Source organism: Rhyacophila brunnea, unplaced genomic scaffold (assembly GCF_057557595.1).
Source record: "Rhyacophila brunnea isolate RB1 unplaced genomic scaffold, BYU_Rbru_1.0 scaffold_12, whole genome shotgun sequence".
Lineage (NCBI taxonomy): Eukaryota > Metazoa > Arthropoda > Insecta > Trichoptera > Rhyacophilidae > Rhyacophila > Rhyacophila brunnea.
Window position 1 is genome coordinate 39,660,990 of NW_028232774.1, and position 26,523 is coordinate 39,687,512.

General features: G+C 34.4%; 1 protein-coding gene across 4 annotated transcripts; it reads left to right on the plus strand.

Moving 5' to 3' along the window:
- Positions 1-713: 713 nt before the first annotated feature.
- On the plus strand, positions 714-26,523 carry Nap1 (Nucleosome assembly protein 1). 4 transcript variants are annotated; one of them, XM_085961283.1, is made up of 9 exons: positions 714-765; positions 3,105-3,208; positions 5,681-5,870; positions 7,834-7,967; positions 12,901-13,040; positions 13,639-13,802; positions 19,087-19,234; positions 20,696-20,862; positions 24,861-26,523. In XM_085961283.1, the coding sequence occupies exons 2-9, from the start codon at positions 3,108-3,110 to the stop codon at positions 25,008-25,010; spliced, it is 1,194 nt and encodes a 397-aa protein (XP_085817409.1). In that variant the 5' UTR covers positions 714-765; positions 3,105-3,107; the 3' UTR covers positions 25,011-26,523. The 4 variants fall into 4 exon arrangements, with proteins under 4 accessions (XP_085817409.1, XP_085817410.1, XP_085817411.1 ...); XM_085961284.1 differs by lacking the exon at positions 24,861-26,523 and adding an exon at positions 22,109-24,184; XM_085961285.1 differs by lacking the exon at positions 3,105-3,208.

The following is a 26,523-nucleotide window of genomic DNA, read 5'->3' on the forward strand; positions in this document are numbered from 1 at the left end:
GATGGTGACCGACCTCCGCTAGGGGATGGCACAATAAGAAGAATAAGGGTTATACCATCACTGGTGCCGTGTACCCTGATGCTTTTGACCATCTTTTGACTTTATGCTTGTGTCGGTCGGATTTTTTTGTGAGAGTTACTGCAGAGTTTTTCGCTGGTTTTATTTTCATCCGCCATTTGTCACATTAAGAATAGTGATTTGGTTAAACGCGGCTTGGATAGGATCTATTGAGTGATTACGGTTTGTTACGGATTGCGCAAGCTTAGCGGTATCAGTAGCATATTGGGCGACGATAATCTGGGAGCAAAACCTAGATTTGTGGATCGGAATGTCATGGGTACACAAATTAGATAATAGTGGCCCGAGCACTGAGCCTTGTGGAACACGGCAGGGATACATGGAGTTGATTTGACATTGTTTAATTTTACTTAGTCTAAAAAAACGTTATGTTCTCAAATTCGCCTCGCCTGTAAACATTTTTTGGATGGAACAGGAGTAAGAAAGAGCCTGTCGTTTTCTCAATTTACCCGTTATTTAATGTGAAAATTAAAAAAAACGTACAGGTACATTCATTTTCAACCGAAGACAATTTTTGCCAAAATGCAATATTTTCATTTTCTTGGACAATTTGGGGACAAAAAGATGGCAACAGTGGGCCCCGCTGAGTCGGATTTTTATTTTTCTTCAGTTGCAATCTTGTCCTCGACTGCCGTCTTGTACAACCGGTATCCATCTTTCCCGATTCGCCAGTCGTTTTATCCAGAGGTATGAATTATTTTAAATATATTTGCCATGTTTCAACACAAAGTCTTTGTGAATAAACCTGCCCCTAGTTTTTCCCTATTTTATTTGCATGGTTTTGCCGGGACCCTGGCAGGAGTACTTTCCGCAATTTACTTTCAAAGTAGCTGTCTATTGTGCACATGTGGTCGGCTATTGCCTTGTTTTCCGAATTGCGCATTATGTTTTTGACAGACACTTCACTATTTGTTAATTAAAGTTTATTTGATTTCATTAACTAAAAACGGCTGAAATAATACTCTACGTCGCGAGAAGTATCGATTTAACAAATCAACACGAAAATAATTTTACGTCTTTGGTAACCTAGGTATCATGTCATGGGTTTTGTTCTTTATTTGATTTTTTATCTCTCTTTTATTTTGTCCTTTTTCGGTGCCGTCAACCTTCCACACAATTCTATTATTTTATTTATGGTTTCTTTATAATCTGAGAGTTTTGTGCAGTTTGACCGACGATTTGTAATTCGACTAGATTTTTAGTAGGTAGGTGTCAAGCAGAAATATGTATGTGATTTGATTAATAATTATTATAGGCTTGCATTTATTTTCCTATCGATATGAAATAATCAATGTCGGCCTGCTACATATCGAATCGGGAATAGTTCATTTTTATATAAAACACATTTTATGCCATTATTTAATTTTTGCCCTTAATTAGTTTTGATTGGTAGGTCCTACTAACTGGGCTTACAATTATTTCGCGATTTGTACTTTTTCAACAATAAAATTGTACGGAATACCTAAATGAAATTTGTACAAAAAATATTTTATTTAATCATAATAGGAAGACAACTTCCATTTTAATTCGATATTAACTTATTTTGGCTTTGAAATTCGCAATTTCCATAGATTTTATAGAACCCTTAACATTATCATAATTCGGAATTCCTCAAAAATGTATTGTTGGTCGATGAAAATACACCATTTTGAAGAAAAGTCATGAGGTCTAACCCCAGTATTTTAGGACCTTGGAAGAAAGGGATACCTACCATGAATACTACCCTTGAATTGAACCTTTCTATAATAATAACATAAGATTGGTGTGAATCGATCTTACTGTACGGTTATCACTTATGATTCAAATAAATCTTTGGGTGTATGAATGCCAGAAATACTAGCTAGAATTCAACCCGCAAAGAAGGGTGATGGATCAGTAAAGTTGATGACCTCTGAAATGTCAAATTGTTACAATGCACTTTTAACTGAAAAATTAAGTTATTAAATTTGAGGCTATCTATCGGTTTCAAAGTCGGTTAGCTCTGGGGGGTTTTTTTTTATATTTCTCTTTAATGATTCAGGTTCTACTTTTCCATTGCATGGAAATTCATTAACTATAAATATACACACTGTCTTTTGTTGGTAAAATAATATTAAACTTATGGTTGTGTGCAAAATCAGTATCAGCCACAATTTTTCATAATATTGTTGACCAACTTTAAATGTGATATTCTAATAATTTTAATGTGTTTTACTTTTTAAAATTATTTATTAATAAATATCTTTCTGAAAACAAAATATTTTATTTAGTGTCCTAAATGTACTGAGTGGTTTCTTGTGATTATATTGTAATTGTGGTTCACGGGGGTAATCGACTTGGAAACCATTAGTCGCTTTTAAATAATGTGAAAAATTGGAAGTTTAACTGATAAAATTGTTTACGCAGATATTGAATAGAATATAGATTGACTAGGATTAATTTAAAATCTTTCATTTACACATATTACATTGATTTTATGAAATAGCTTGATTACACTATGATACGAACGACGTTTTCAGAGCATTCATTTCTTTGTTTTTTTTTATCTATTGCTAGTGAACCTGTGCATTTTGTACTATCCACAACTGTTTTCTCATAAATGACTAATTGAAATGAACTAGTGTAAGCATTTTTTTTCTGTGAAATTGTGTGACTTTTGAAAGAAGACTTATAATAATATCTTTCGGCATGTAACACTCGTAATGAAATATTTTTATATATTTAAATATAATTAATGTTACATATTATAATAATATAGTGTATATAGTTATGTTGCACCCGTAGCGTACATAATGTCAATCTATAAATCTATGGGTATTTTTTTTTTAAATTCGGATACAGTAGCATCACAAATACATTGTTGTGTTGTGGTAAATAGGTTCACTGTCAACCAACAATTTATTTAACGTTACATGCCGATCGATGATATATTTTTGTATACCCATTTGGTTTGATAACCTTTCCTACAACAAATGTCTACATGCAGACACTCATTTCCTTTTGTTTTTTTTAACATTATTTTATTTACCATCTATTTTGCATCCCAGATAATGGGATCCGTAGAAAAGTCTACCGATGATTCCAATGTGGAATCTGGAGAGGAGGACAAGGAGGTTCCGGCCGATCTAGCCGCTAAGCAGCTTATGGCAAGGTATTATTTTCGGTTTGTTTTTGTTTCCGTCCATCTTCCTTATTATTTTATTAAATTTTAAATGACTAGGCCAAACCATAAATTCAGTTGTGTCCAACAAAATTGATAGAATTTGCAGTCGCCGTCTAAAAATATTTCAATGACCTCAATTTCACTACAATACGCCGGAACAGAAATCAGAATATTGGTCTTTCGATTCTTAGATGTCTAGGATTCAACCTCTTTTCGATCAATATGTTTGTAGCACATTGGACCTGAGAGGGTGACTGAATATTCGTCTTATTACAAATCCACATGTACATAAAAATGTGGAAGTAAATCTTTCATATTTGTAATATTCAGGAGGTTTTAAGACAGGAGAACGTATAGCTACAGATGCAGTAAAGTTGCATACTTTGGTCATATTTTCCGCAAGACGGCGTACCATTTGTTTTACTCTGAAATCATAATGCAAAGGAAGGTAGAGGGCAGCAGAAGCATAGGTAGACGGGGATCCTCTTGGCTGTGCAACCTCCTTAATTTGACAGTTTGACAATGTGCTGGCAATACTAGGTGTCAGCAATCTGATATGACTGGCCAAGGATCTCATCTTCACACTCAGTTAATTCACTATTTGTTATCCAATTTAATTGTATATAGACTTCTATTACTGAAGTTACCTATCCTATCTTAATTCACCAAAGATTGCTTTATTGCACGTGGGGAGTACCGACACTAACATTTGAGTTTATATGGTGTTATAACTATTGTCAATAAATACTGTGGTGCTGTGGTGCTGTGGGACCCCGATAGGAGTTGGTTCAAGCTATAAGCATTGCATGATGGATTCGTATGTACAAATTCAATTGGGAGAATCAGAGTGGCAAATAAATAGAAGAGTGTTATCCTGTCCGTTCATTTAATATTTTTTTATCCTTGCTTTTATCCATTATTTAAAAATTATGTTTTGAATGTCGGTCAGAAGGAGAGACCATGCTGAGTGATGGGTCGCAGTGCTGGAATACCGTAGATTGGTTTGTCATCATACCTAATAAGAAAGTAGAACATTATATTGTGACATGTTGAAATTACTACCCACACACTATGAATAAATTGTATTCCTTCCATAGCGTTTTCAATCGTGTATCATGTAATTAGTATTGTTTTAAACTTTTTTTAACACTGGTCTAATTTTGTCTTTGGTAAAAGAGTGATTTTTTAAAGATAGGACCTCGTGTAAAAGTTGGCTCATTTTTGTAGTGCAAAAAAGAATGTCCAATTAATTTGTGTGGTCAAAAGTAGTCACACCAATTGAAGTCAATTATGTCAATTAAGTCATACTAGGACTAGGACTAGGAGCAGGAAACAGTAATGAATGTAAAGCAAATATCTCCAAATTCTGTTGTTAAAATTCCACAGAAAATAAACGATAATAATATTGGACAGCATTGTATCATTAGAGTAGGTATTGTGTAGTACAGTGGTTCTCACCTGAAATTTAACTGTGGCCGCACAATTGACAGTTCTATGGAAACGTATGGTGGCCGCACCAAATTTCACTTTTGTTGTGATTGAAAAAATTAAAGTTAAATTTTATTTACTAAAAAACTGGAAAAAAATCAATTTATTTATAGATAAGTCCATTTAATAAAAGACATTTGAACATTTTAGTACTTAAATATCTATTTATTTAAAAATAATGCAAATGGCAATTCCTCAATATTTCTTTTTTCCAAGCGAGCCGCATGGCTGCTTCTAAGTTTACATCTGTCAATTTGCTTCGATATTTGTTTTTTATGAAGTGCATTACACTGAATGATCTTTCACAGCGTACAGTAATAGGAAATATCGACAATATTAATAAAGCAATTAATTGTTGTTGCCAATTCTTTGAATTGACTTGAGATTCTTGGTCAACGTATAACTTCGACCAAAAATTTTCAACCGTGGGGTTATTAAAATGGTTTTTAAGTGCCTGGTCATGACTCATTTCCAATAATGCATATTTAACGTTAGACCAGTTAATTAAATTAAATACTTATGTTGGTGGCCGCATGCGGCCACCAGGGCTACACATGGGAACCACTGGTGTAGTATTATATGGTACAACCTTTATTGTTTTGTCTTACAATTATATTAGTGGAGTTTTCCACCGTAAGCCAATTGTCAAAATAACCTTCAATTCGGAGACAATTGAGCACAAATAGAAATTCGAGTTGTCTTTTTCCAAAAACTGTAGTCCATATGGTCAAAATCTAATAACAAAAATATGTACCGAGCTTTTATTGCAAAAATGTTATTCTATAGAAGAGCATTCTGGAGCGTTTATGTATGGAAGTGATGACAAAAAAGGATCAATGATTAAAAAATTATTTCTTCAGCAAAGGAGGTACAATCCACTAGGAATTACTGTACATATTAAGATTAAAAAAAAAAACAATATCATTTTTTTTAAATTAATTAATTAATGTGTTTTCATGTGTTTTTTTGCAGTAAAATGGCAGCGATCCAAGAGAGATTGCAGGTGGACGTGATGGCAGAGCTACCGCCTAGCGTGAAACGCCGCATTCGCGCCCTCAAGAACCTGCAGCTGTCTGTAACCAACATTGAGGCCCAGTTCTACCAAGACGTGCACGCTCTAGAAATCAAATACATCAAGCAGTACTATCCGTTCTTCGATAAGGTCTGCGCTCTGTGGAGTTATATTATTGTCATAACTATGGTTTGTCATTTAATAGCGCTTTCTTAGTGAGGTGAGGTCATCACAAAATACTGTATAACAAAGCGATTCACTCTTTTTTCCGGCAAAGATTTTAACCCCTTTGAGTGTTTCAGTTCACCTTTATAGGGCATAAATCGTAATTAACCTAAATATCGACCTTTAACATTACGGTTGATAATTCTTATGCTGTCCGTTAACCTTGATAAAACGAGATGTTCTTGAGAACGCTTTTGGGTGATAGAATGACTAGCAATGTGACATTCACCCCAAATTGCATGCAAAATTTGTTAATGTGAGGTGGTTAAATCGACCAACGTGCGTTCACAATCCACATTGTTCGCGCGCGAAATTTATCTCTTCAGCGAAAATATGAAAAAGTTGGCCTTATTCTCGAGCAGGGGTTCACAAACGTTTTCATCAAAGGGACAATTTTGAAATCAAAAATATTTGGCAGGCTGCTTTTGTAAATATTGCATATTGTATTACTTCAGATGTATACAAATAATGCAGTCTACCTTTATATATGTTTTGAGGCTTATGTTAATCATTGTCAAAACAAAATGTAATTATGTTTTAGAATAAACAGTATTTATAATAATATATATTATATTTTATAATATATGAATTATCAAACAATGTCGTAAATGACCAGTGGTCGATACGTCAACCAACATTAATTCTCCCCTTTTTCAGAAAATTGATTATTTTTTACTTTTATTTTAAATATTCGTAGTAGAGTTTTGCATATCATATTGGTCCCGACCTGAGTAAACAACCTCAATCAACTTTCTCCTAGCACCTTTCCAGCACACTTCATTCTGCCTGAGGACGTCCATACCATAGGTGTGTATGGTGTGTGTGGCGTATGTTGTGGATGTGTGGTACTTTCTGAGAGTACGCATGGTGCGAACATTGTATGTACTTATGCGTATGCTCGAGTTGTTACAGAGGATTACTCTACTGGTTTTGTTGTCCACATCCATCTAGGTCGTTTGTTTACAGAGTCAGTTGTCATCCGAGGCGAAACTGTCTGGTGGTGTATTATTAATTGGTTGGTTTTTTAAAGAGGCAAGGTGATTACCCCAGCGCTCCTGAAGGTCAGCTCGACCAGGTTTTTCTGTCGACGATTTTTTTCTCTTCGCCAAGAGGGCAGTTTTATGGGGCCGATCACTGCCATTAGCTACAGCCGACGATACATTGCCCGAAGATCGCCATGGGAGGTCAGCAGATTGGACTCGCTGGCAGTTTGATGTTTCCCAACCTTTGCTCTGGCCAACTGGCAACCACGAATTATTCATTGGAAGTATGGAAATGGCTGAAGAAGAGAGTTTCAAATTTATAAAAAAGAAATTGCCCTATAAAGGGTTAAGATATGATTTCGCAGTAACAGGACAATTACCCCCCAGACATCAACCCACCGTCAATAATCCCCTGTGTGAACAACACTGCCCCTCCCCCAGACAACCCAGTTGATTAACGCATCTGAAATGTTGGTAGATTAACACATTGATCGCCATGATGGTCGATGAGGGGGGACGGACAATGGGTTACTTAAATGGCGACGTGGTGCTTACCGGTGGACCAGCAAGGAAGACATATCTTTGTGCTCAGTGCCAGGAGGGACACTATGATTTTCCTATATGTGGTGGCCAACATGACCCTTTTGTACGTTACTACAACTTTATCCGAGAATATTCCTTCAAAGTAACTATGAATTGGCTAGCAAAGAAAGTTTATGTGGAAAGCGATTATGCTCCGGCTTGGAAGCAAATATCTTATCTTTTATGAGGTATCAGGGTCAAAAAGTAGGATTCTGGATTTCATAAACCAATAAAATTATCTATACAGATGCTCCATGTATAATTGGATATGCCTTATGATAATTAGCTGTTATGTATTATTCTATGTGTCTGTCTTTTTGCAGAGGGCGGAGATAATAACAGGTCGGTACGAGCCAGTGGACACTGAGTGCCAGTGGGACAGTGACAATGAAGACGAACAGATAGCTGATGGCCTTGAAAAGACAGCCATCACAGATAAACCTAAACCGGAAACTGAGTGAGTGCACTATTTTTTTATTCTGATATCTCACTGGTAAACTCTTACTTTGGTACTTGTAAGGACCAATCATCTGCGTGTCCTCAAGGTAGCCATGGGTTTATTGGTCAGTGCCATATTCTTTTTAATTCACAGAAGTTCTACATAATTACAGTCAAACTTGGTTGTTACGAGGAAGATGGGACCGACTGAATTTTCTCGTTATAAGCATTACTTATTAAATATATACATTTTTCGCGCCACGTTCTATTTAAGCATAAAACATAGTCTAAGCATAGAACATAAAAAATCTGAAAAACATGGTAAAAATCGTCGAAACAAGCATGGCATTCATAAACTACAAAAGAAGTTGTTTATTGTATGAAGTGCTGAGCCGCCGGCACTGGTAGGTACCTACTTACTTCACTAATGGTACGTTTACATTTGACATTTATATTGTCATATTTATGTATGACACCATATTCACCAAGTGTAAACAGTAATTATATTTGTACCAGCCACTTATTTTGCGTGTGTCGACACTCACCTGTCACTTATTCAATCTACTTATATACGCAAATGTAAACACCGCGTATTCGACAATTCCGAACTTGCCGCAATATATCACCGAAGTTGGACCACCGTCTACTTTTATATCAAGTACCTGACACATTATTCGTAGTTTGACAGGTACCTAGTGAATTGCATATGTATATTTCTAAAACAACGGACAATCAATTATCATAGGTACACCATGAATGTATGCCCAACGTTTACGTTAATAATGTACTGTAGCGATCTGTCAAAAATCATAGACAGTGAGAAATAAATCGGATGTGCCGAGTTCTATGGATTTTGTTCGAAAATAAAATATCGCTTCGCTTGTTCTCGGCACAATGATTAATTCTGATGCACTCTGTGAAGAAAAAATGTGCTTCAAATGGTATTACCTAATTCATTTTGGCCCACACCTGCACTCGTAATACGATAATATTATATTGAATATGCAATGACGATCAAGTGCTAGATATCGCAATGTTACTGTTAATCGTTCTTCTACACTTTTATGGCATTTCTAAATTGTGTGTCTTGTTTTTTGGCAAAAGGTCCAATCTTGCAAACTAAAGTTCACAAATTGAGTTGGATCTTCGATTTTAAACTCTGACATTAAACGGAAGGCACATAGTTCTTCTCGTCGCTGAATCCATTCCCACACCCATCTAGACCATTTTTTCCTCCTTTTTGTTGCCAAAAGACTTAAAATAATAATACTCGCTGCTTTCTTTTTTAACATTCCCATATTGACAACTGACATAACGTTTTTGAGAAGTATACAAAATAAGTGTCCGAATAAATTACAATATCATATGAATACGTGTATTAATTAAGGCGCTAAGTACCAAAAAGATAAAAACTGACATTTTTATAGAAAAATATTCTACATACCAACGCCAATAACTTCAACTATGGTCTAAGTGCCTCAAGCAAGTCAAAAAAATACAGCAAAATATTTAAACATGTCGACGTTATAAGTCTGTTGGCGTGTTTTATTTATAATTGTGTAAATAGCACTGCAGTGGTCAATGGCATTCAATATAAAATGGCTGACCATGATGTATTGACACTTGCGAGTTCTTAATACCTAAAATTATAGAAGCTGCCGTGATTGCTTCACACTGTAAAACCACATTTTTCAAAAGGTCTGCTTCATGAAATTTTACTACAATGACTCGGTATTTTGTAACTACAGGCAATACTACTTTTTGGTACTTAGACCCTTAATTAATACACGTATTCATATGTAAACACCGCATATATTTATTCCAATGTTGCCATTGAATAAAGTGTCGAGACTTTATTTCAACGAGAAGTATACCAGAATATGTCAGATCCATGCAGGTGTAAACAGTAAGTGAAATTTTATGTCAGACACATAAAATAAGTATAACGGTATAAGTGTCAGATGTAAACGTACCATAAGCTTGGATTTTTTACATGCAATTTCAACCACATGCGTGGATACTTCTTCAATGTTGTCGGCGAAAACACCAATTAGGTACTTGGACACTTAAGGGCCCACATGCTCAGCGTAGGTCAAAATGGAGTTTTTATGGTATTTTTATATTTCAGAGCATAACCCTGGACATTCCTTAAACGTTGTAGATAATCTATTTATATAATTTTGAAGCTTTATTATCCTTTATATTTATTTTAAACATTTGATGACTGCATAAAGTATTTTTATTACATAAAATTAATTCTTTTAAACCTCTCACTCTAATGTTTTAGAATATAGTCATATTTCAGTACATCCATGTGCAGTGGTGTTTAGATTTTTTAGGTTTGTTAATTTTTAAACGCATTTACAAAACCATTAGTAAAACTAATGTTAACATTATATAGTGACATATTTACGACAAAAAACTATATTTTATAATCTTTATGATCCCAAATTTGACAGGAATTGGGCATTTTATTATTCAGAAAATGGGCACAATTAACACATTTGAAGATAATTCTAAAGATACTGATTATAAGCGATGTCTTTGACCATTCAAATGTGATAAACATCCTACGAATAATGATTGCTTTATAATAATTATTGACTTAAGAATAAGATTTCCCAGTGGTTAAGCTACAACATACGGCCATAGCCATAAATTGACAAACGATAAATGATGTAGGGAGTAAGATCATGGTAACGTGCGTGTTTGAACATGTACCGTTTTTTTAAAAATTACTTATACTATTACTTTTTAATTATAAAAAATTATTATAATTGTGCCCATTTTTGAATAATAAAATACCTAATTCTTGTCAAATTTGGGATCAAAAAGATTATAAAATATAATTTTTTGTCGTAAATATGTCACTATATAATGTTAACATTAATTTTACTAATGGTTTTGTAAATGCGTTTAACCCTTTCTAAGCGTTACGAATCCCGACTTAGTACAACAGTGCGCGTTGTGATTTCAAGCATCAATAAATCGTAATAAATGTCAGTCAAACATACACAAATAGAGTAGTAAAAAATCGGAGTCAAGTTCAAAAATGATTATGACAGAACCTAATATTTTATGTGACTCTAAAAATAAACATTCGTCGCCTAAATCTGATAAGAAATCACGAACAAGACTTCTTCATTGAAAAAATGCCAGCTTACTCGAGCGGCGCCATGACACTTACGAAATGGTGCTGGACTAATGCGTCGATGACAGATTAACAAGTGTGAACAGTTCAGTATTCTTATAGTCTACCGGCTACCATTTCGACAAATATGTCATACACATAATGAATAATAATATGGTTTATGACTTTTATGAGCATTTTTGTTCAGTGTGTTGAAAAAATATCAGTCATAAATAACTCATTTTTATAGCATCCAGGACATCTCAAACTGTGTAACTTTTGTTTGAACTCGCATACACATTGCAGCACTGCAGGCCGAATATAAATAAATCATCCTTGAGAACTACTGGCTATTTGAGAGTGATGTACTTACCACCAGTGCCTGGTTTGTACCTACCATTGACCCCGAACTGAATGGAATCGAATGACACATAGTTTATATAACAAAATGGTTTATTTTTCGAATACCTATTACAATTCGTAAAATATTAAATTTCAAACACTTTTTGCACTTCTAAATGCTTTATAGTCACCACAATTTTATTTTCAAGTTCATTTGTTTTTTTTTTATTATATTACTTCAATAACCTGGTACTAGAATAGGTAATCTCTTATTTTATTATAATGACGTGATAGTAAGTAACTCGAGTTATTTTCGACTATAAATATAAGAAGAATTCTACATAAAAAAAATAGTAGTCATGAATCAAACCCTTTTGAATAGTATTACGAAAAAAATAATTCTCAAGTGTCTGTCTCACACCAGCAGACGATGATTTGCCGCGCAGTGTATAAAAATTCAGTAGCGCGGCACCTGGTGTTTGCGTAATACGACAATTTCCGCATTTATGCGGGAACGGGCGTCTGAGTGTTCGTGTCTTTTCTTTATAAATGGCTGATAACTAGGGTAAATAAATAATTTTTGTCTGTTTCACCTAATACTATAACCAGAAAATAGTATTTAAAAATGTTAATCAATGATAAACAAAGAGACATATTAAATCGCGGACTTCTAGGTATATTTAAATGACACCTGGTTCAAATTATTTTCCGAAACTATAAACTCGCGGATAATATACTGGCAGATAGGCGAATGAATGCAATCTCCAAAAGCATTCCTTTTGTAAAAATATTTTGTAAATTCACTTTGATCAATGTAACTTTCGAATATTCTATTTAACAGTTTACGCACCAAATAGTTTTTAAATCACTAAAAAACAATATAACTTATTATATCGCAAACTCGTATCGTTACAAACACGTCAGTCAAATGTCTTCGGCGCACATGCACTAAGAAGCGATAAGACACTATATACGCGGCAAATTTGAATTGGCCCGATGACTGATATATTTTTATTCAAGACACGCTCCCGAAAAATATTTATTTAAATTAGATAGAACAAAAGTTTAGGCTATCCATTGACAGATGTCAAGAGAAGGATGATTTTTGAATAAATTAAATCAATATTCGAATTATTCGCGCCTGGCGGAAAGCAGTACTAGGCAAACGAAAATCGAAATGACTTTAGTCAGCTGACGCGCGGATGACTCGCGCGTATAGGCTGACTAAAGTCAGTTGCCGCATTAGAAAGGTTAAAAATTAATAAACCTAAAAAATCTTAACACCACTGCACATGGACGTACTGAAATATGTCTATATTCTAAATCATTAGAGCGAGAGGTTTAAAAGAATACTATTTTATGTAATTACTCGCTATTTCCGTGATTGTAATAACCAAGTTCGACTGTAGTTCATTACGCTATCCAGCTTGCATTATTTTAATTTGTACTTCTTTCAATAGTACCTTTTTTTTTGTTCTAGTAATAAAAAATTAGAAGAGGAAGATAATGCTAAAGGCATCCCCGACTTCTGGCTGACTATTTTCAAGAATGTAACTCAATTGTCCGAAATGGTGCAAGAACACGACGAGCCTATTTTCCGTCACTTGGAAGACATTAAAGGTAAAGTTACTTTGAAGGTTGAGCTAGAGCATCCTGATCGGGTTAAACCGAAACCAGGTGTTTCTAAAATAACCGAAAACCTGATAATTTTACAAGGTTAACCGTCCAGATTTTTAGTAGGTATATGAACAAAAGAGAATCAAAAGTAGAAATATGTAAAAGACGTTCTCTTTGCTAAAAAGAAATATTGACAATTTACTTAGCAGCGTGACGTGCCTATTGACAAAAACTAAAGTACATAGTAAATAACCGGTCTATCCTTCATTTATTATTATTTTCGTACAACTGGTCTAGTCTATTAATAATAATAGTCAATTTTCGAGAAGCAAATAATAACCGTCCTTTCTGTAATGCAAATGTGGAATGTCTGTAAATCCCAACTAGGTACTAATGCCATGTGCATTTGTTACAATATGTTGAGGTAAAACTCTTGATAACATTGGTCTTTGAAAAAATGTTTAAATGCAATATACACCATGAAGCTTGACAATCCTGGCCTTCAGCAAATCAAATTCTACTTTCCCATGCCATGCTTTCTATGCCAATGTTTTTTTATGTATGTATTTATATTTATTTACTTCCAATTATTGGTTTTTAGTTTTACTAATGGAAAAGGATCCGATGGGTTTTGTTTTGGAGTTCCACTTCTCACCTAATGAATACTTCACAAATCTAGTATTGACCAAGGAGTACCACATGAAGTGCACACCTGATCCTGAAAATCCATTTGATTTTGAGGGGCCAGAAATCTATCGATGTGTGGTAAGTTCTGCTTTGACCTTTTTCACCTATTCGAATGAGTAAAACATTCAGGGCAAGATGCTTAGTCATACTTACATGATCTTAAGCAGCTGAATACAGCCACTTGGTGTCAGCGCCACATAAATAATAGTAGGAATGAGAAATTCATATGACAGCTGTCGAAATAATCAAGTAACAGGATTATAAGTATTTCAAAATATGAGTTGTATTAATTTTTATTATTATTTTCGTTTCCAATCATAGATCTACCAAATTTATGATACAATACGTTCAAATTTAATCTGTGCTAAATACCATGTTTCATTAACCTATTCCACGCGAGCGTCATCTAGAGATGACAGTGATCGCCGTATACGTAGCCCGCGAGTGGCGCCTAGAGGTGATAGTAAGTTTCTACTGTTGTAATTTCATTATTTGGTAAGCAACTGAGACGAAATTTGTTTTACGAACTTGCTTTATTATTATTCTACTGACATCTGTCGATTTCTGTCATCCAGCATTTATGAAATAGTTCGAAATATAGCAACGACTCCACCCATATGGACTTCGTTCAAAATCGAAATAATCAGTTTTGTCGATTCAAATTTCACGTCAGTTGTTTGCGCAATATGTGCAGGCGCATAATGTCATTTACGACTTCGGCTTAGTTTGGAATAGTGCGGTGATATTATTTCAACAGTGTGTGTCTGGTTTCGTACGGTTATCGATACCATTAACCTTTTAACAGCCCAGCTGAAAGTACTAGGTATACTCCCCAGGGCCCAGGAATTAATTATATTATAAAAAAATTAAAAGAATAGTGAAAAGTCCAATATAATGCACTTACATATATGAGACCTCAATTGAAGTTCGGCGAAAAAGTTTTTCATACACAATTTCGTGAAAATGTCTGAAAATTTTCAGGTATGGTAGGGTTGTCACAACACTGCACTTACAAGAATTAGTTGAATTTTTTTTTTTTTTTTTTTAATATAAGTATTTTGAAAAATAAATTTTATAGTATTTTTGTAAAATGTCACCATTAATACTTATAGCACTAAGAAGTATACTAAACACATTAAAATCACTAAAAACTTTCTTGTGTATGGAAAATTTCGAAGCACGGTTCAAAACACAGAGCAATGTCGCACTGCTTGCACAAATACCTAGTTTCTTTCCGTCTTTTCTGATTTTTTGTATTGGCACATACATAACATCTTCTTGCCGCATTAATTTTATTGTTAGTAGGTGGTATTTTACCCAAAAAATGTCTTTCTGTTAGCCTAGAGGGTAAGGGTGCTTTTCGCTTCAAAAGAGTTTTTGGTTCTAACTTATGTTTTTCGATCAGTTGTCCGATGACTTTCAATTGAAATTCACCCAGCGGTTGTTTTTTTCCAGTTTTTTGTTGGAACAATACATGGGCATTCAGCAGAGATAAATCTATCAAATGGAAAAAAAGTTTTTTGTACCATTTGACAGTTTTTCTTGTCGAATTTACAGAAGAAATTAACATATCACTACGATCCACAGCACCCATGTTTTTATTGTAATCAACAATGCATTCCGGCTTGGAAATCGGAATTTTAGTCTTATAGTCTACTTTTCCAGTAGGTTTGAAAGTATTGTTGTGAATTGTGGACAACATTGTAACATCCTTTTTATCCTTCCACGCCAAAGCCATAATTTCGTCAGTATGGAATGTATCGGTTTCCCCTTTTTTCAATTTCTTAGTAAATTTGGGCATCCCAATTCTGTTTCTCCTTACGGTTCCACAGGCATTCGTCCGGTGATCATAAAGATACTTGAATAACGTTGGGCTGCTGTACCAGTTGTCAATGTACAATGTATGCCCTAGTTCCAAGTATGGTCCAAGCATCGTTACCACCACATTGCCGGATATACCGATGTAATTATTTTTTTCAATTTCAGTTTGTTTTCCGGTATAAATAATTACATCTAAGACAAAACCAGTTTGGCAATCAGCCATTACAAAAATTTTTATTCCGAAACGACTAGCCTTCGTCCTGATGAATTGGCGGAATAAAAGTCTGCCTTTGAAAAGGAGAAGACTCTCATCAATACATATGTTCTGATATGGACACATGTACTGCTTGAAAGAAATTTTCAGTTCCTTCAGGACCTGTCTAATTTTATATAGTCGATCTCCGGGAACCTGCGTTTCATTGTCACAAAAATGCAACATTCGATGCATCAGTTCGAAACGATTCCTGGACATGGTTTCGGAATAACATGGTGAAAATAACAATCTGTGGATAGACCAGTGTTCAGATATTTTATTCCGTGAATTCCTTGACATTAGCATACACAGCCCCAAAAATGTGTACATATCATCAATTGTGCAGTCTACCCATCGCCGTAGACAATCACTCAAAACTGTGACATTTTTTGTGGCAAATACAAATTGTCTGTTGGTCTCTCGGACTAACATTTCAACAAAAGAAATATCGATGAAACATTTGAAATAGTCCATTTCGAGTGCATCCGAAGTCAAATTATCAGCTTTGCATCCCGAAACGTTAGCATCAAAGGAAAATGCGCGTGGCTCAAACATATCCGATTTCCACTCAAATGTCGGTGTTTCAGTGGATTCCGGTGTGATAATTTCACTTTCATCGACTTCCAAAGTTTCCTCAAGTTCGACATCCGAATCATCACTTCCATCGTCTTCAGATTCAACTGTTTCGATAAGGTTATCGATTTCACCAACTTCGTCGATCTCATCCATTTTGAATAATAAAATTTGTAAAACTAAACTCGTAAATAAAACACTTTGTATACGCAAATCGAATCCGAAATACAAATAAAAAATAGTCACAACACTTAGTCCTTTGTCAATTTCTATCTAAAAACATCGAAAATCTTTCTTTTCATTCAAGTTTAGTAGGTAAAATCTAAAACAAAACTCGTAAATATAACACTTTTTTATACGCAAATTGTATATGAAATATGAATAAAAACACTTGGTCACTCAATAGAAATTAAATTTCAATGTAAAAACATTGAAAACATTCCAATTATAACGCAAATCTGAATAAGAAAGCATTCCGAATTAGCATCCCGACTAAATGATATTCCGGCGACAACTGACGCATCACTATCGAATCATACCAACTGCCTATTGTACAAGATATCCCAGTGTGCAGGGGAATTTTGAGCTAACCCTGATTTGGCCTCTCGGGAAATTCCCTTATTCTCGCGATGTATGCGCCGTACAAATGTTTTTTGCTTGCAAGGTCTGATCAGAAATGTAGTTACACGTTTTAAAATTAAATAAATAAATATTTGACTCATACAAGCGCGTAGAACGGCTCGGCGTATATCGTACGGTACGGGCGCCTGAATCGCCGCCCTGCATGACGTAAACGTTACGTTACGGGCAGCTATCAGGTTAAGTTTCGGCTTTTATAAAATTACTTTGAATACGCGATTCTGTGATTAAGTGTAATTATTTTAGTAATATTTGAGATTTTATGCATTGTACCCATTAAAATTAGTGGAAAATGTGATTAAGTAGTATTTTAAATTTCAATAATATAATTTCGAGTTCACAGATTCTACATATATATTTTTATATACATTTGTAATAGTGATAAGTTTGTGTAGGTAATTCATTGTGTAGTGAAATATTTAAAGTTAATTTTTGTACATTGCAATCAAAATGTCAGCGCGTGATATAGTATTCGATGAGGAAGCCCAAGAATCCATTGAATACTTAGATTCCGATTATGAAATGGAAACTGATGATGAAGGAGAAACAGGGCTGGCAGAACCACACGATATTGACGACCCTTCTGATGTTGACCATGATATGGGAGAGGCTTCCACCTCTAGACATGAAGCACCAGAAGAGGCTCCACGTGGACTGCGGGACCATTTGTGCCAATTGTGTATGACTTTGACACTTTAATACTGGTGTTAATCCTAGTGTAGGCTTGAATGAGAATTCAACTGAAATGGAGTTTTTTTACACACTTTTTAAATGAAAACATGGGTAAAATAGTGAACTATACCAACGGCTATCACGACCATCTGTCCAACACACAAGTCCACACACATAACGCGCGAATTCGTAACTGGTATGATACTTCCATAAGTGAATTGTACGTATTTTACGCTGTTACCGTATTGATGACTAGAAACCGCCGTCTTATAATAGAGGAACACTGGAGCACCGACCTTTTGTTGAATTCAAAATTTTTTAGCCAAACGATGGTCAGAGATCGTTATGAGCTAATTTTGCAAATGCTTCACTACTCTTGACAGTGAACCTGCTGGTGATAGACTTTACAAAATTAGAACACTTCTCGACCACTAGAAATTTGTTCAAGACTCGATGTTGCCCAACGAAAACCTCTGTATAGATGAAAGCATTATAGTATTTAAAGGACGACTTATATTTAGGCCATGCATTAGTTGAGGCACGGTCTAAAAAGATCGTTGCTAGGCGATGTGCGGATTGCGGGTCGCGGGTGAAAATGACGCCTGTCAAACGAAATATTATTTCTCATATAAATCCAACATACGTCCATTTTATGTTCTGTTTATTATTCTATTAGTATCAATAATAATATATTCATTGACATGTTTGCTTTTTAAAGTAAATGGGTAAAGTTTTTAGTCATCTTTACACGATTTTAGAATTAATTGGCCCGTCGCCATCACGCAGCAAAGTGACGTGCGTCCGACTCCACGTTCTCTCAATGAATGCGAAGCAAGTACAAATTTTCGTCGCGCGTACAGTTGAACATTATTTGGCGTTTCACTGATGCGTCACCTTAAGCAGTTTACACCTTCAAAAAGGCATAGGTTTGGGATTAAGTTATTTGTGATGTTTGAAACTGGATATATTTTAGATTTTATAATTTATTGTGGCGACAGAACGGAAATTACCGATAGTGAAAAGTTGGGTGTGTCTGGGGCTGTTGTAACCGCAATGATGAAGGACTATTTTAGTAAAGGCCATAAACTATTTTGCGACAATTGGTATTGGTGGAAAATGGTCAGTCAGTAATAATAATGAAGCAAGTTCGTAAACCAAATTTCGTCTCTGTTGCTTACCAAATAACGAAAATACAACAGTAGAAACTTACTGTCACCTCTAGGCGCCACTCGCGGGCTACGTATACGGCGATCACTGTCATCTCTAGATGACGCTCGCGAGGAATATGTTAATGGCACGCATCTGACTTTTTGAAGTTAACTTGTCACATTATGCAGCTGTTTTCAATGATACGTCTTTCTACCGTATATGTATTACAATCTTTTTTTTTCATGTCTTCGATAGGGCTGCACAATTAATTGGAACAAAGACAAGAATGTGACAGTGAAGACAATCAAGAAGAAGCAGAAGCACAAGTCAAGGGGATCTGTCCGCACGATAACCAAGAAAGTTCAGAACGACTCTTTCTTCAATTTCTTCACCACACCCGATCGTGAGTCCGCCCTTACAATGCATAATTACAATAGCACCTTGATTTTCTGAATTTCATTATGAGTGCCATAATCGCTGCTTAGCTGTTAATTAATTTTAACTATGTTAATTATATTGAATGGCTAGGTAACGTAAACGCGCCAGTCGCGGTGTCAGCACTAAATGAGTTGATAAAATGACTACCTAGCTGTCCAGTACTACTACCCGTGGGAGAGAGCAAGTGTAGTGTGATGTGAGATTTGCTATTTGACTGAAAATAGAATTAGTTTAGTATGTAGAAGAGAAAGAAAAAAAAATTCTATTTAAGTAAAAGTAAATTACAATTTTTGCTCCTAAGTGGACCCTATGAGACCACTACAAAGTGGAGGTACACTATACAAAATATTGAAGGTAATATTACGAGGAATGGTTCTTAGCCATTCGCCTAATCCATTGGATCCTTGCACTGGATCAAACATTGAAAAAACACAATGCTATACCAACCGTGGCATCGAACCCGTGTCCTTCCTACCAGAGACAGGCGCTATACTAACTAGGCCACTACTAACAGATTTTTAAGAGGAATGGTTAGCCATTCACCCATTCCATTGGGTCCGTTCAACGGTTATATAGGTAACACCGTCATTACCATAAAAATAGTAAGCTTATGAAAGTTTGTGTTTTAATTTCTGTATTTTACGGAGATAAAACATCGCATGTTATTGCAATCCAAATAATTACAGGTAGGTATTATCACTCTTAAATGAATAAAGAAGTTAGACCTCCAATAGAAAAATAATTAACAAATGGTTATCTTATACTTTTGTGTGGTCACCTGAGTGACCCTTGACCCTATCTAAAGACAGCATGCTGGAAAATCCCTCAACTATACTCTATGTTTACGAAACATGTCTACATGTCCATCTCAGATTTAGTGCGATCAAGTTACCGCATTGCATTCGAAAATAATCAATAACTGCCACTACCATCGTAATTCACAATTCAGTGCACTGGCTTGCATATAGTCGGTCTTGGTATTGTACTACAATTATTTCTAGCTTGGGCTACGACTATGAGCTCACAATAACCATGTAAGGGTACAACCGATCACAAGGACTTATAATTCATTTACCAGTCGCCCAATGGTCATAGCCGCAGGACAGGTGTTCGTTGCGTGAATCAAAAATGCGAAATAGTGTATGCACGTGTATGCAATGAACTCAGAAAAGTGCGTCAGTCACCGATGGAATAGGTGTGGTATGAGAGGTGTAGAGGATAATAAAATAAGAAGTAATAAAAACTACGAATGATTGCTTTTCCTTCTCAACCTCTATTGACGAAGGGATCGCTTGAATGTCAATAGTTCTAGGGAGGTGGACGTGGCCAAATTCATGGAAATTATCATCTATTTCACTTGACCTAACTCAAATTTTGTTGAAACTTATATTTATTATTGTAAAGTTTCTTTTTGTCGGTGTTGTAGTGCCCACGGATGCATCGCACGACGTGATGGACGAGCTGCAGAGTTTAATGAGGACGGACTTTGAGATTGGTCACTACCTTCGTGAGAGCGTTGTCCCGCACGCTGTTCTGCTCTTCACCGGAGAGGGGCTCGACGAAGAGGAGGACTATGAAGAAGAGGAAGAGGAGGTACATACGACTTTTTCTTATTCAAGTTTTTGACACCTCATCCAGCAAAAATACACACATTTTAATATATTTGGGAACGGAAAAAGAAAATATGCATAAAGAGACTGAACAACTACCACAATTATAGCTTTTTGCTTTCCATTCTTGTATTTCAACAGTATCGTTTTTCCGACAGTTGTATAGCATTGTAATTTGGTTTCAAAATTTGATCCCTAAAAGTGTTAACTTACTTAACTGTACATTTTCACTTGATTAATTTGGCATTTAGTAAATGCATCATTTGGCAATGTTGCCTTTATGTATGCTATACGCCGTGATCATCTTTATTCCACATTGCCCGAGACTTACAATTTCAGATTCATTTAAAAAAACTCTGCTTCATGTTGAAGTTGCCCAACGGTTTGGTTCCACATTTGATGAAATTTTTATTTTACCAATATTTTGTCTCTTAGCATGCTTGAAGTACTATGGGTATACAAAACATTTACACACTTTCTATATTTTTTCCTTAGCGTAGAAATTGGTAGACATTTTATGACAGTAGGTTTTATTGCATGTGTTGTTTGTGTTATACTTTATTTATATTTTCAATACGTATTTGAGTCTAATCACATCTAATAAAGCTTGATTGAAATGAGCAAGAATTCCCAAGAAAAACTAGACCTCAGCAGACTTTTTACGAGGAGTGGTTGTTGTCCATTTGGGATTAGAATCCGCAGTCCATTGCTCCAAAGACTTGTCACTGCCACTTCTACGCCTTGAGTGAAACTACATCATATAAACATATGCTTTCCATTTAAATTTGACTAAATCTTCTGCTCTTCTTTTTTCTTACTTTCATAATTTTACTTTACATGATGTCTCTTGGTTTTGCTTTCGATATTCACAAGTTAAGATTTGACTTGTTCTGAATATTTTCACATATTAATGCTTTCTTGCTTCACTAACCTTACTATATTATGCATAGATATAATAAACAAATGTAGAAGAAGTAATTAAATCTCGTCGAATATTATTGCATTTTTTATAAATTGTGGTCTAGGTGTCATATTTTATTGCTAAATGAGGTTTTGTTATGTCCGATGCGATTCCAAAAAGAGAATTGAATTATTGGTAAAAGTGGTCTTTTTACCATATTCAACATAATATCTTTATTCATTATATCCATTTCTCCGGGTGCGGAGATCGCCCTGCCTAATTGCGAATACCTTCAAAGTTCTTGACAGTCTCCGTCTGTTGTTTTCAGGATTCTTTTGATGACTTCAACGAAGCGACAACAGAAGATGACGAATAAATTCAAGACACTTGCTCATACCAAATGCCTTCTGCAAATTCCGTTTCATTTCAATTTTTTTTAATTAGCAACGGAAGGAAGCTCTTAGCTACAAACAAAATAAAAATAACACCTGTACAGGGTGCCGATCCACTTTGTCAAAGAAAGACCAACATAATACGTCCATTTTACATGTTATTTTAAAATACTAAAAGATTAATAACAAATAACATTTCAATTTTAGTTAGTTTGTGATTCCGAAGTGCATTTATTATCTTATATTATGTTTTCACTTTTTTTTTATTTTACAAATTTCATTGTTTATATGGCTATTGATGATTGATACCAATAACTGGAGTAGTGTATCTCATACATAGTTGTAATGTACAATTTCTTTGAATTTACGTTTCTATACAATAGATATCAACTTTTATTTGTTATCCTAACATTAGATACTGTTCTATTTATCATAATTTTATATGCATAGTTGTAATTTATTATTAATACACACTCGATTCTCTTTTTGCACGGGGAATACGTTCCATAGGTTGCCAATACAATCAACTATAACAATATAAAATTCTCGAACTCTAAAATAAATCGAATTAACTTTTTATTTCATAAGTTAAATACACGATAAGTAATAAATTGACATGGTTTGCGATTTTCAATTTAATATAACCAGATGTTTAAAAATAAAAACCAGAGAGGGAATAGAATCGAAACTGGAGAGCAATATAAATGTGTCAGAACAATGACATGTCATGCATAATGGCAAAAATGATGTTTCCAATATTCACGAAGACTGTTACTATAAATGAGCAAAAAAAGTCACTGTTACAAAAATAAGGACCATGCAAAAAGAGAATCGGTTGTAATAGGAAATCCCTATTTTTCATGAGATATTTATTTACATAGTTGCTTTTGTGTCATATGGGGTGAGAGTGGAGTTGTTTTATATGTGTTCAATTCATGAGTCATTTAATAACAAAAGTATTTGATGTTTTATTAAACTAGTGCTACTGAAATTGACACATAAAATAATTTTTAATTCGGTTGAATTTTAAGTCTCTCAACTCATGATTGCATTCGGTGGATACTCATTTATCTAATAGACTTTTTTCAATATTTCCCATTTGTTAGTGTTGTAACATTGGAAGTATACTTTATTATTATATCACTTCTTCTATTCTGCTGTAATGCACATTTTTATTTTCTTTTGTCTCATTTCCTTGTAGTGGGCAAAACCTCAAGACATCTATTGATAAGACACTTTCGCTTCTATGTGACCCTTTTTTGAGTCAGTTCCTACTTTGTTTGGCAATACATATCTGAATTTATAGAAGTCTTCTTTTGTGTGTGTATGTGTGTGTTTTTATGTATGTCAAAAATAGTTATCTTTTAGAAACACTTTTTAGACTTGCAACATTTGAATATCGATTGTAAATTGATTTGTATACAAACACTGAATGCTTTTCCATTTAATGCTTCGATACTTACTGTAACTTTATGAAGATGTTTACGATATTTCTACCAACCGACTATCCATCTGTTACTCTATTTCCTGCTGAGTGTTTGTAATTAATTACCAGTTATGATATGATTCTTTTAAATACATCTATTTATAACAAAATCTTTATGCATGTGCCACAATAAGAGTATTTTTTTAAAATTTATGTAATGTTAATTTTTTACTTTTCGCTCCATTATAAATGTAAAAAAAAATAGTAAAGAACTGAATCAGCATATTATCTTAAATACAATTTTTTTCTTTGATAATGTTGATTTTTATCAGTTGTCATCCATAGTCTGGATTATAATATCATTTATAACTAATTGTTACAAATCGGTAGGTATATAATACAATAGGAATTTAGAGCCAACATTCAAAGAAATTTTGACCTAAAGATATATCTTACTGTTTGCATTCAATGCTTAAATGCAAGTGTGATACAGATATTGTAACCTTTAGCATTAGATTGTACAACAGTGAAGACAGTGAAGGATAATACTATTTTGTATGTTTGTTATGTTTAACTATGATGTATGAAAATATAAATATATATTTATAATGAATCTTATTATTTACATTATGCATTCCCGCATTTATATTTAACCCGGTGGTGGTTTTGCCTATTTAAATATTTACTAGCTAATAAAATTGTTTTTTAACCTTTTTCATTAAAAAACATGTTAACTTGGAATATACCTAGATTCTGAATTCTACATGTTTTGATCAGTAGCTGAGAATTAATGGAAGAGCACAAATTTATATTTTCAAATTTGAGTGGAAATGTACAAAATGCGATACATTGTGCCGACGCTGTTGTCTGTTGTCTTTCATCTCAACTACTACATCATGTGATGTATTAAAATTAGCCTATTTCGCTAAGAAAAAACACGTCCATCACCTTTACTGTGAGAAAAATATTAAATCATGCATTTGTACAAATAGCCATTTTTACAATTAGGAATTATCACAATCTCATAAAAATTAAAACAGTGCAATCATTCAGAAGTAATCTTCATATGTTTAGTTTTCCGTTAGTCACATTTGATATCTGTTAAGTTAAAGAAATGGCTGTATACTCCATCTGGGAGCAGATTTGAATGAAAATTTCAATTTTCATATTCCATATGTCGAGTCCTCCTCGACTCCTATCGATGAAAAATCTTCTAATTTGGATTTTAGAAGGATTAAAGGGTTGCATTTTTATATTTGCAGGAAGAAGAATGCGAGGAAGAGAGTGAAGATGATGATGAAGAAGAGAAGCCGGAAAGCGGGAAGAAACGAGCCGGAGGAAACCGTGCCAAAGGGAAGGGTGGCGTCGGCCCCGACGGCGCGTTTAACCCCGCCGAATGCAAGCAGCAATAGTAGTTTAACCGCATCCGCCTCATTCATCATCGCTACGATTGCATTACATTGTGATTGCGTAGTTTGTCTGTTCTACTGCCATTATTTCTGAACGTCTTGCTGCTATCGGTTTTGTCCAAAGATGTTTGAGTCTTCTTCCCAGAGAGAGCATTCTGTGGTTTCCCTATAAAAATCGCTGAAGCATGTTCTGATTTGATGTACGTGCCATTTTAGTATGAAACAAACGGAAAGAGTAGTCCCGAGAGTTTGTATAAAAATTAATGGTCTTTTTTTGTAATCACTCCATCTCTATATAAGGTTTTCTTCAGCATATTTGGATTTGTCGGATAATATTTTTAAGACTCAAGAATAAGAATCTGCTTCTATCATTTTATGGACAAATCAAGGACAGCTAATTTTTATGTTTTTAAACTCTGTGTGGAATCTCAACATGTGGGAAGATAAACTACTCAAAGATATGCGTTAGTGTTATTTATAATTTTCGTTGTAAGGAGTAAACTTCTTCAATTCAGCACCATTAACTCAGTCGGTAAACTTGTCATATGGAAACATAAAAATACATCATCACATCACAGTATAGTCCCAATGAAGTAATTATTATTTCACAATTTGAATTTCTGAAATGACGACAGACTTTGAATGGGCGAGCTGTATGAAGGAGTGATTCCGTTAATAACAAGGCCATTGGCATTTAGATTTCACAATAAATGTTTTTGCCAAGAAATACCCAAATGCTTACGACGCCCGAGCGGTAACATGTGTTCGGCTTATGATTGAACATTGTAGGTTTAACTAAATTTATTTGTTAAGTTAGTCCCATTATAAACAAATATAAATATTTTGTTTTTTAAAATTTCCGTGTTTTGCTGAAACAAAAGGTGTGGCAGAAACAAACGGACACTGAGCGAATGGTATATAATGAACTTTTCTTAGGGGAAATTAATTGCTGGGATATTCTGAGTAGAATGGAATTGAATCGAAGGGGTATTTAAACTACACTTACTTTTTATGTTGAAAAATGTAAGCGGTGACAATTGAAATAATTGTATTTTAAGCTGCCGTGCATTTATTGTTTCCTAATTACGGCATACTAAACTACTGCGTTTCCTTCATTTGCCAAACAGTTATGATTTAAGTTTTTAACACCGGTGAAATATTTTTATCAAGTATATAAATTTTTCTTTCGTTTAAAAACAATATGATTTCTAAATGAATCAATCAATGATGAATAAATAAATTAATTTCATGCAGCTATGTATAAAGTTTTTTTTGTAGCTTCTCTACATGCATAAAAATGATTATTATATATCTATTACTTTGAGGTAGACGTTGGGCATACAGAGCCAGTCAACTAACTAGATATTATTATGTATTTATTTTATCAACAATAATATCAAACAACCACTTCTACTTGTTCAAATCAAATATTCTTGTGCCTGAATATAAAATTGGTTTCATCATAATATGAGGGGTCCAGAAAAAGAACGGTAGTTTCCATTTTTTTTTTAAAGTC